We start from the raw sequence: 12377 nt of genomic DNA, 5'->3' as shown, positions 1-12377 counted from the left end.
ACTATGGGACATATATGGTGGGATTGCCCCATTATTAAAGAATACTGGAGGAAGATCATTGATATAATAAAAGAGGTAACTAAAAAAGATATTAAAGAGGACCCCTGGACAGTTTTATTCCATAGAATAGACGAACCCATAAAACAATATAAATCCTCGCTAGTCCCCATCTTACTTGACACCGCGAAAAGTCTAATCCCGCAAAAATGGAGAGAAAAGGAGAGCCCTAAAATACAGGATTGGATATTCCGAGTAAACAAAATACAAAATATGGAATGCCTAAATGAAGGGGGAGAGGACCTAACAGTAGAAGAGAATAATGGAGGGAAATGGGAACCCTGGAAAAAATTTAAAAAATCCTGGAGATTTGTTAAAGAAATAACACAATAAGACTAAAGATACAGAACCCCAATCAGTAAATGATAATTAAATTATGAACCTCAGGCGATATCTGCTGGGAAGGCTAGGTGGGAGGGGGAGGGAGGAGGGTCGAGGGAGAAAATAGAAGAAGTATAAGGTTAAGAGGGTATATGTATGTGTAAACTAAGAAGATATGTATGTAAACATGATACATGCGTTTTCCTCTTCTTTTAAATTTGTTTTCTCTTTTTGTATTCTGTGAAAAAAATAAAAATAAATAAAGATTAAAAAAAAAAAAAAAAGAGATGATGCTGATCTTCTGTTAAATATTGCCCACCTTCAGGTTTCAAGAAGATATGACTGTAACACACGTAGATTCTAAATGCACCCCACACTCTATTATGATGTAAAAATACTTTTTGCATTTATTATTTCATTGCAGATCATATTCATCGAGTGATTCAGAAGATGGCCCCAAAGCAAAGAAGAGTAAAAGTCACAAGAAAGAGAAAAAGCCTAAAAAAGAAAAACATCACAAAAAAGGCAAAAAAAAGGGGAAACCTGAGCGCCATTCCTCATCTTCTTCAAGACGTTCAGATTCCTCCAGCAGTGACTGACTCAAGGTTGTGCTGTGTAGCCAGAACATTGTGCACAATGAAAGCCTCTGGGTTCTGTCATTATGGAAAATAGCAAATTACTGCTGGACCAAAGCATGGATACCTGATTCTATACAAAGGCTTACGTATGAAATATTATGAGCAGTGTGCCTTGCAAGCTGTTTATTTTGAGTTACAAGCAATGAAAAAAACGTCAGACTGCTGATTGGGGTCACATTGTATTTACGCAATCGGACATGTTTAATAAGGGGTTGATGATGTGCAAAATATAACAATCTGTTCTACTGAATAAGCCTGATTAGAATAATTTTGTATTTTGTATGTACTACAAAAGAATAAAGAAATGGGATAGTTTTTATACGGATGCGTTTCTCTACTCTGTTGAGGGTTCTTTATGTTTATACTATTGTTTGTTCTCGCTCATTTATATAATTGGTGAAAGTGGTAATCGCACATCTCTGTCTGTTAGTTTGTGGCACACATTGTATCATTGTTTGCGTCCCATTAATGTGCAGTTACAATCAGGGCCGCTGATAAGCCAGTACAGCTGACCCTGTTGTACTGGGCCCAGCCAGCAGGGGGGGCCCGAGCAATCTTAACAGCATTTAGAATAATAAAAAAAAAAGAAAAAAGTCTGACTGCACAGGGCTGACCGAGGGAGGAGGAGAGCATCACCACAGGAGCCTGGATCTCAGATAACACAGGGGTCTATGGATAAGAGAAGAGGGGACGTGTATTCCTATCAGCACCCGAGCCTCCCTCCCCCCTCCTCGGGAAGGACAGAACAAGAGCTCTCCTCAAGGCAAGATAACAGGTGACAGATTGCATTCTTCTCCTGAGATCCCCGTTCTGCCTCTGTACAAATCTGTGCTGTAAACTTGCCCTGCACCTCAGCAGGACAGGTCTGGTGGAAGTGAAAGCTAAATTCATGAATATGTTAGGAAAATAATGGGACTTTTCAGGGACTACACACAGATGCATTTCACAAAATCATTCTTTTAATATAGTTGTATGTTGAATATATTTATATAGCACCTGAAAAGTCCCAGTATATTCCTAACATATTCATAAAGTTGAGTATTAACAGCAAAGAAAGTGTATACATATATATATATATAATACAGCCCATCTCCAGGAAATGAAATAAAGTCCAACCTTGCAGTGTGTGGAGAGGGGGGGGGAGGGGAATAGACTCTTTCACTTACCTGTTTCCATGCTCCAGCCAGCTGCAGAGCCCTCTTCCCCCACCAAACCTCATCACATCGCAGGGGGGCTGAAGTGTGAGCAACTGGGCTTAGGTGTCTGTTTGTGAAGCAGTGATCAGCAGTGATCCAGAGGATCGCCGCTGATCACAGCCCATAAACAGTTTATGAACCAGAGATAATCGGGGGGAGAAGTGTTTGAATATGTTCTCCCGCCGATTATCTCCGCACACTGAGAATCCTCATTGAATGACACAGTAACGGTCACTTTATGAAGCTGCGATCTCAGCGTTTCACTGGCGATCTGTGTCAGAATTCACACTCCCCGATTCACCAGCTCAGAGGTGGAGAATCGGGGAGTGAAGACAGAATCTGGGGGGATCTGAGGAGGAAAGAGGAAGATGATTAACTTCCTTATGCCTCGTTCAGACCCCCCAACACTGTAACCATGTCCCCCTGTCATATTTATATATAATGTGTGTATATATATAATGTTTGTGTATATACATGTATATATTATGTAGGGGGACTCTTTATTTTACTAACATTAATCACACCGTGTGTCAGTGTATTGAGCTGTGATAATTTATCACTGCTTAATAAATTGACATCTCTGTGTATTGGTGAATTTCTAATACTGTAATCTTGTAAAGTCTCACGAGATTCCAGTATTAGGGGCCGTTCTCCAGTGTTAGAAGCGTTTGTAGATCGCTTCACTCCTCCAAGGGTGAAGCGATCTACTCCGCTTTATAAACTGACATACAGAGGAGAAAGATCTCCTCTGTGAATGCCGGAGAATGAAGTAGTGAATAGATTTCACTGCTTCATAAAAGGACACCATAGTCAGTAAAACATACATAAGCGCTGTAGGGAACCATTCAGCACTGGAAGAAGCCAGCTAAAGCAAGAAGTTGGGTAAAGCTGGGTACACACACATCAAAATTCAGTTTAGCAGTAATCGGACAAATTTTGATCTATGTGTAGCCCTCCGTGTTAGAAGCCAATCATTATACCACCTTGGTATATTCATATGCCATCCCACATACTGACTCCTACCACCTTTGATCACTTCAAATCACTGAAGTGGTCATTGTGGTTAGAGTGTTCCTTTAATATCTCTCAGAAAAAGTTAACCTCTGTATACTGATTCCATTTCATTTGATCATCCTCTAGTTGTGTTAAATTGGTGGGGGGTGCTGTCTGTATACCCTAGCCTCTCGGTATAGGGGCGGGGCCAGGGATGTGGCTAAAGGGGGCCCCATCAGGTAGGCTGTACGGGGCCCCATGATTTCTATCAGCAGCCCTGGTTACAATACAGTCCAGTTCCCATCAAGGGCCCCGCTCATAAGAGCTTACAATCTCATAGTAAATAAAACATCCTTTGTAAATACTTGCTTAAATTGTGTTGATTTCAGCACAACTTTGACCCTTGGCATATTGTATGCTGGCACAAAAAAAGGATAGGATTGTTGGAAGAAGTTGGGGCGTGATCACAGAACCATCAAACTTTTCTTGCAAATAGTCAACAGGGACACAAGAAATGTGTTCAGTAAAAAAAGACGCAAATTAACAGCCAAAGATTTGAGAAGAATCAAATATGAAACTACCAGGAGGTAAACGTTTATTAGCAAGGAATAGAAGAGTTGGCTTGAATAATGGACTTTCCCAATTCTACTGTTGATAGCTGAGCTGAGTCCACCTTGTAGTGAGAGATAAAGGTGTTCCTGGAGGACCAAGTGGCCGCTCTGCAGATGGTCTCCACCGAGACCCCACAATACGCCGCCCAGGAGGTGGCCACTGCTCTGGTGGAATGAGCCCTAAGATCTTCAGGAATTTGCGACTCACTCAGTAAGTAGGCCTTCACCAACCAGGAAGCAATGGTTCGGGCCGACGCTGCTTGACCTCTCCTAAGGCCATAGGGAATGATGAAGAGGTTCTCCGATCTTTTAAAGGATTTGGACAGGGATATTTTATGATTTTGCCCCTTACATCCAGAGGATTAGGGTCACCCTGGTCTGTGTTAAGAGCTGGCAAGTTGATTTCCTGGTTGAAGTGAAAAGAGGATGCCACCTTTGGGATAAAGTGATCCAAGGGTCTTAGAACTACCCTGTCTGGATTAATGATCAGATACGGCTCCTTAATCAGTAATGCTTGCATCTCTGAAACTCTCTTCGCTGATGTGATTGCGACCAGGAAAGGTGACTTATAGTGTCAGGTGCCAGAGGGAGATGTTTTCCAGCGGAAAACAGGGTTCTTTGGATAGTACCTCTAAGATGACTGATGGGTCCCATGTTGAAAAGGAAGGCTTCCTAGGTGGTCTTAGTTCAAGACAGGCCTTCTGAAATTGCATAACAAGGGGATCGTGAGCCCATTTAACCCCTGTCAGGGCGGATAGAGCTGACACCTGAACTTTCAGAGTACTAGAGCTAAGACCTTTGTCTAAGCTTGATTGCAGGAACTCTAGGATCAGAGGAGCCAAAAGGGAGGACAGATCCCGGCCAAGGTCCTGAGAGAAGGCAACAAACTTCTTCCAGACCCCGCAGTAGGTGCAGTTGGTGGTAGGTTTTCTGGCCTGGAGCAGGGTATCGGCTACCTTCTGGGAGCAGCCCTGACATAGATACCTAGCCCTCTCAGCCCCCAAGCCATCAAGTGCAGCTTCCCCGAATCTGGATGTAGTAGCTGGCCCTGGGAGAGCAAGTCGGCTGACAGGGAAGAGCAAGAGGGTCTGCCGTGCTCAGTTGTAGGAGGGTGGTGAACCATGGCCTCCTGGGCCAAAAAGGAATCACCGCTATCACCAATGCCGTTGATCTCTTGAGCCTTAAGAGAAATCTCGCATCAGGGGAGTCAGAGGGCAGATATACCCGAGATGGAAGTTCCAGGGATGCTGGAGGCAATCTGTCCCCTCCGTTAAGTGAAAGGGAAACCTCGACAGGAACCTTTGGCATTTGGAGTTTGCCGGAGTCGCAGCAAGGTCTATGTCTGGTTGACCCCAGGTCTGGCAGATGAGGGAGAAGGCCTGAGGGCTCAGGGACCACTCGTTGAAGGCGAACTCCCTGCTGAGCGTGTCGGCTAAGATGTTCTCGAACCCCTGGATGTAAGTCGCCCTCAAGTCTGACAGGTTCAACTGTGCCCATTCAATCACAGGGAGAACTTCCCGCATCATGGAGGGACTCCTGGTCCCCCCTGTCTGTTTATGTAGGCGACAGCAACCTTGTTGTCCATCGTTAAGAGGACCTGCTTCCCCCTTAAAAGGGAGCTGAAGGCCAGGAGAGCCTGGAGGGCCGCCCTCATCTCCAGCACGTTCGATACCGAGTCCAGTACTTCGAAAGGCCAACGGCCCTGCGCTGCATGGGACTGGTAGTGGGCTCCCAAACCTTCTAGACTGGCATCCGTGGTCACTACCTCCTGAGGAGGGATGACTATGTGTTTGCAATTGTTTAAGTTATGGGGACCACAACGCAATGAGCGCCTGACTGTCTCCGAGATCCGGATCGTCTGGGTCATGGATGAACCATCCCACTGATGTAGAAAGGAGTTCTGCAGAGGTCTGGTGTGCCACTGAGCCCAACGGACCATAGGAATTGTCGCTGATAGGGAGCCTAGAAGGCTGAGGCATACTCTGGCCGACAGGGATCTTGCTAGAATGGCCTTCTTCACCTTCCGGACCAACAGGGAAGACTTCTCCGGAGGCAGCTGCACTGTATTCAACTGGGCTCCTAAGAAGATCATTCTCTGGGTGGGCCGAGTCTGGCTCTTTCCCCAGTTTATGAGCCATCCCAGATTCTGCAGAGTGGAGACGAGGATCTTTTGATGCTGTAACAGCGACTCCCGGCTGTCTGAGAGGAGGAGAATATCGTCCAGATAATGGTGGACTCGCAGCCTCCTCTCCCTCAGATGCGCGATAACGGGAAGAAGGACCTTTGTAAAGGTCCTGGGAGCCGCAGAAATTCCAAACGGAATACTTCAGAACTGAAAGTGTCTGTGGTTTAGCGAAAAACTGAGGAACTTTTGGAGTTCTGAATGGATAGGGATATGGAGGTAGGCGCCCTGTAGATCTATGGAGAGCATCCAGTCCCCCAAATTTATGGCCTGGAGGATAGACTGTAGGCTCTCCATTTTGAATGCTTCTACCTGGATAGAGCGGTTTACGTTTAGATCCAGGACCGGACGTAGGTCCCCTGATTTCTTTTTTACTAGAAATAGAGGGGAATAGAACCCCCGACCTCTTTGGGATAGGGGCACCTCGGTAATTGCTTCCTTTTGGAGCAGATCCTGAACGTATCGGGTCAAGGCTAACCTCTTTTGCCGGGATGACGGGAGGTTTGTTGGGCAAAAATGGTCCCCCGGGGGAAGTCACCTGAATGACCATCTGTGCCCGACGCGAACGGTGGTTAACGCTTATTGTTTCCCCCCAGACCAGCGTGAACTTTGAGAGTCTGGCCCCCACCACTGCTGGCTGGGCGGACGCACCTTCAAAAGGACTTCTGGTCATTAGATGCCGGGGTCCTGGGCTTCTGGGATGTCAGGAATGACGTTCGAGGGGCCTTCCAGTTCCTTCTGTACTCCCTACCAGGCCTGTAGGACTTGGCATCCCTGTACCTGTCCGGGAGGTTACGCTTAAAGGGAGGAGGCCTCTGAAGCTTTGGCTTTCTATCCGAGGGGATAAGCCCTGATTTTCCGCCAGTGACCTTAGAAATAGCAGAGTCCAATTTTGCGCCGAAAAGGTTCTCACCATCATACGGGATGCGGCACCAATTGGACTTGGAAGCAGGATCTGCCGCCCAGGGTTTGAGCCAGAGAGCCCGTCTGGCCATTACCGAGGACAATATAGCCCTGGATGCAGACTTAATAGCATCCACAGATGCCTCTGCCACAAAATCCCCTGCAAGGCTTAGTTCTTGCAGGGCCCTAACTATCTGGTCCTGATCAGCGCCTTGAATACAAGCTTTTCTGTGCTTGCTGACCAACTGGCAATAGCCTTACCCACAGCTGCAAGAACCACTGCTGGCCTGCATACGCCTCCTGCTGCTAAGTAAGCTCTTTTGAGATCAGTATCGATCTTCCTATCCAGGACATCCTTGAATGACACAGCGTCCTCGATAGGGAGCGTAACGTGTCTGGCCACGCGCATGAGGGATGCATCCACCACTGGTGGGGACAAGAGAGATTTAATTTTAGCCTCCTTTAGAGGATATAGTTTGGCAATCCAATTGTTAAGACTTGCTTTCTTCTGGGGTCTCTGCCACTCGTCTCTGATAAGTTCCTCCAACTCATCAATGAAGGGGAAGGCTTCGGGTTCTCTCATCAGGTTCAGGAAATATTTTCTCCTTTTGGGTTGGGCCTCCTGGGGTTCCTCCCAGCTAATGGCCCCCTTCACTGACCTCACAAAAGGCTCTATTAGGGAGAAGTCAAAGCCCGCTGAAGCCTCTAGTTCTTCCTCATCTGAAGGAGAATCATGCTCTCTGGAAGTACTTGGGGGAGCCAGGGAAGCACCCCGTGGAGATAACTCCGTGTCGGGAGCAACACGTGGGGCAGAAGACTCTGTGAGCTCTCTGTGTTCTTTCCCTTTCTCTCTGGTGGCTTCTTCAAAGCACAGGCGGCATGCCAACATATCTGGAAGGGCTATGGCCCCGCATACCCAGCAGGTATTTTCAGAAGGATGGGAGTGACGTGCTGGTGAATGGCGCCTCCGGTCAGGGGATCTTCTTCGGCGGGAATGGCTGCGCCTTGAACAAGACCTGGAGCGACTCCTTCTGCGACTCCCTTTCCCTGAGCGACTTCCTCCACCCGAATGGCTCCGCCTATGGCCAGAGCGGCTTCTTCTATGCGAGGAATCTCTGCAAGATGATCTTGCGGACCTGATGGGGCTAACCATTTAGGTAGCACTAGTGCATCCTGCTCTCTTTTTCGATCTTCTCTACTTACCAAACTCCTCGCCTCTTACCTATTATGCTGGTGGTGATCTGCTGGAGCAGTGGTCTCCATGGATAGGGAAACAGGAAGCCTGAAGACGCATGTAACGCAAAAAGGGTAAGGAAGATAAAGCCATAACAGAAACAAGAGGGGAATAGAGAGAAGAAAAATACAGGGGAGATACTTACCAAACAGAGAGGCAACACTGGGGTAGAAAAAACAGAAATGCAGCAGTCATGAAATTCAGCTGAGCACAAAAAACAGGCAAAAAAAGGCATCTGCGTTAAAAAAGGCATCTTCCCCTTTTAAAATTGGAGCCGGGGTCATGTCCCGCCCGCACATGCTCAGTAGTGCCATGCGGCCGCCGGCGCCATCTTGGAAAAGGGAAAAGACATAGATAGACATACACAGGCTGCCCAAAGTGCACAGTGAGCATGTGCAAAGCGGCAGAGTGACCAGGAAGAGTGGTGATGTTGCTGTGGGACTACAGAGCTAAGGAAAAGGAAGTAAAATATGGCAGAAAGGCAACACTGGGGTAAAGGCACCAGACAACCTAAGGCAGGGGTGTCCAAACTTTTTTCAAAGAGGGCCAGATTTGATGAAGTGAACATGCTCGAGGGCCGACCATTTTGCCTGACATTCTTTGAACCATTGAAAATTCGGTCTAAGTGTGTCCATCCGAGCGCTAATACACGGCCCAACAAGAATTCTCTTGCCTTTGTCGCGCTTGTTCCCAACACACAGACGAATGCTCTGCACGTTAGGGGGTACCATTAATTCTTAATGTTACCCCACACATTGGAAAATGTAGGGTGCTTTTGGTGCAGTGCAATTAAAAAAAAAAAAAAAAAGCTCGGGAACTTCTTTCCCTGCATTTTTGTGAGTAGGGAAGTCCATTGAAATTAATGGGCTGCCCTACACACAGTACGCAGCCACACAGATGTTGCATTTACGGGCTTAAAACAGGTGGTGAGGAGGCAACATAATGCCTCTTTACCGCCATTCAAATGCCTCTGAAAAGAGATCTGTGCATGGATTGCTTTTCAGAGGAGCAGTAGTCCTGGCTAATATCACACCAAGCCCTACAAAAGCAGTTTTGATGGTATAAGAATGGGGGGGGGGGGTCAGGATTAAAAGTAACATACACACAGACGCAAGCACACACATGCAGACACACATACAGACAAATGCACGCCGCACACACATACAGACACATGCATACACATACATGCAGACATACATGCACACACATACAGACATACGGACACATGTGCACACACACATACAGGCACATACAGACACATGTGTGTACACGCACACATACATACAGACATACATACAGACACACATACAGACACATGTGCACACACAGATACAGACATACATACACACACATACAGACATACAGACACGTGCACACACACACACACACACATACATACATACAGACATACATACAGACATACATACAGACACACGCACATGCACACACACACACAGACACATGTGAACACACACATACATACAGACATACATACAGACACACGCACATGCACACAGACACATGTGAACACACACATACATACATACAGACATACAGTGGTGTGAAAAAGTGTTTGCCCCCTTCCTCATTTCCTGTTCCTTTGCATGTTTGTCACACTTAAGTGTTTCGGAACATCAAACCAATTTAAACGATAGTCAAGGACAACACAAGTAAACACAAAATGCAATTTGTAAATGAAGGTGTTTATTATTAAAGGTGAAAAAAATCTAAACCACCATGGCCCTGTGTGAAAAAGTGATTGCCCCCTAAACCTAATAACTGGTTGGGCCACCCTTAGCAGCAACAACTGCAACCAAGCGTTTGGGATAACGTGCAATGAGGCTTTTACAGCGTCCTGGAGGAATTTTGGCCCACTCATCTTTGCAGAATTGTCCTAATTCGGTTACATTAGAGGGTTTTCGAGCATGAACAGCCTTTTTAAGGTCATACCACAACATCTCAATAGGATTCAGGTCAGGACTTTGGCTAGGCCACTCCAAAGTCTTCATTTTGTTTTTCTTCAGCCATTCGGTGGTGGACTTGCTGGTGTGTTTAGGATCATTGTCCTGCTGCAGAACCCAAGATCGTTTCAGCTTGAGTACACAAACAGATGGTCGGACATTCTCCTTCAGGATCTCTTGGTAGACAGCAGAATTCATAGTTCCTTTTATCACGGCAACTCTTCCAGGTCCTGAAGCAGCAAAACAGCCCCAGACCATCACACTACCACCACCATATTTTACTGTTGGTATAATGTTCTTTTTATGAAATGCAGTGTTCCTTCTACGCCAGATATACTTGGACACACACCTTCCAAAGAGTTCCACTTTTGTCTCATCGGTCCACAGAATGTTGTCCCAAAAGTCTTGGGGATCATCAAGATGTGTTGTGGAGAAATTGAGACGAGCTTTGATGTTCTTTTTGCTCAGCAGTGGTTTTCTCCTTGGAACTCTGCCATGCAGGCCATTTTTGCCCAGTCTTTTCCTGATGGTGGAGGCATGAATGCTGACCTTAACTGAGGCAAATGAGGCCTGCAGTTCCTTGGACGTTGTTGTGGGGTCTTTTGTGACCTCTTGGATGAGTCGTCGCTGCGCTCTTGGGGTAATTTTGGGCGGCCGGCCACTCCTGGGAAGGTTCACCACTGTTCCATGTCTTCACCATTTGTGGATAATGGCTCTCACTGTGGTTCGCTGGATTCCCAAAGCTTTGTAAATGGCTTTATAACCCTTTCCAGACTGATAGATCTCAATTACTTTCTTTCTCAATTGTTCCTGAATTTCTTTGGGTCTCGGCATGATGTGTAGCTTTTAAGGATCTTCTGGTGGACCTTACTGTGTCAAGCAGCTCCTATTTAAGTGATGCCTTGATTGTGAACAGGTGTGGCAATAATCAGGCCTGGGTGTGGCTAGAGAAATTGAACTCAGGTGTGGACAACCACAGTTATAGTATGTTTTAACAAGGGGGGCAATCACTTTTTCACACAGGGCCATGATGGTTTGGATTTTTTTCACCTTTAATAATAAACACCTTCATTTACAAATTGCATTTTGTGTTTACTTGTGTTGTCCTTGACTATTGTTTAAATTGGTTTGATGTTCCGAAACACTTAAGTGTGACAAACATGCAAAGGAACAGGAAATGAGGAAGGGGCAAACACTTTTTCACACCACTGTACATACAGACACACGCACATGCACACAGACACATGTGCACGCACAAAGACATACATACAGACACAAGTGCACATACACATACAGACACATGTGCACACACACATACAGACACATGTGCACACACATACAGACACGTGCACACACACATGTACACACGCACACGCAGACACACACATACAGGCACATGTGCATACACACACAGACACATGTGCACACACACACACACACACACACACACATACATACAGACACATGTGCACACACACACACACACAAACATACAGACACATGTGCACACACACACATACAGACACATGTGCACACACACACACATACAGACACATGTGCACACACACACACATACAGACACATGTGCACACACACACACATACAGGCACATGTGCACACACACACACATACAGGCACATGTGCACACACACACACATACAGACACATGTGCGCACACACACACATACAGACACATGTGCGCACACACACACATACAGACACATGTGCACACACACACACATACAGACACATGTGCACACACACACACATACAGACACATGTGCACACACACACACATACATGCGCACACACACACATACAGACATACATGCACACACATACACACAAGAATAAAGCCCTTTTTAACACTAATTTAGCTTGTAGCACAGTACAGTACCTTTGCAGCTTCCTCATTCAGCCGGGTACTGCACTGTAGGGGGAAGCAGAGAGCACAGCACACTCCTCTGCACTTTACTTTCACTTTTGAAGCTCACGGAGCTTCTCACAGTGTCGGGGATCGGCTCATCTGACAGCCCTGATCCCGCGGCACACTAAATAGAGAGAGACCAGGCGGGCCGTTCAAAACCGGACCGCGGGCCGCAATTGGCCCGCGGGCCGGACTTTGGACATGCCTGACCTAAGGTGACAAGAGATACTGAAGGCAGAGAGTATGCTGTCAGGTTGCAGACAGAGTGACACCAGGGAGGAACAGGAAACCGGAGACCACCGCAGGTACTAAGCCTGTTTAAGGCTTAAAGACCAATCTTTTTATTATATGCCT

The 12377-nt window shown here is 46.4% G+C and overlaps 1 protein-coding gene across 1 annotated transcript in view; it reads left to right on the top strand.

Annotated features, from left to right (window-relative positions):
• The window catches only part of SREK1IP1 (SREK1 interacting protein 1), a 149184-nt gene extending 147849 nt beyond the window's left edge, over positions 1-1335 (top strand). Inside the window, exon 5 of the mRNA XM_077462631.1 lies at positions 803-1335. Coding sequence (XP_077318757.1) covers positions 803-977 — 175 coding nt within the window. The 3' untranslated portion in view covers positions 978-1335. The remainder of the gene's footprint in view (positions 1-802) is intronic.
• Positions 1336-12377: the final 11042 nt, after the last annotated feature.

The sequence above is a fragment of the Lithobates pipiens genome, unplaced genomic scaffold (assembly GCF_037356315.1).
Source record: "Lithobates pipiens isolate NorthernLeopardFrog02 unplaced genomic scaffold, aLitPip1_a1.2 Scaffold_3, whole genome shotgun sequence".
NCBI lineage: Eukaryota > Metazoa > Chordata > Amphibia > Anura > Ranidae > Lithobates > Lithobates pipiens.
This window is presented reverse-complemented; position numbering and strand designations above follow the sequence as displayed.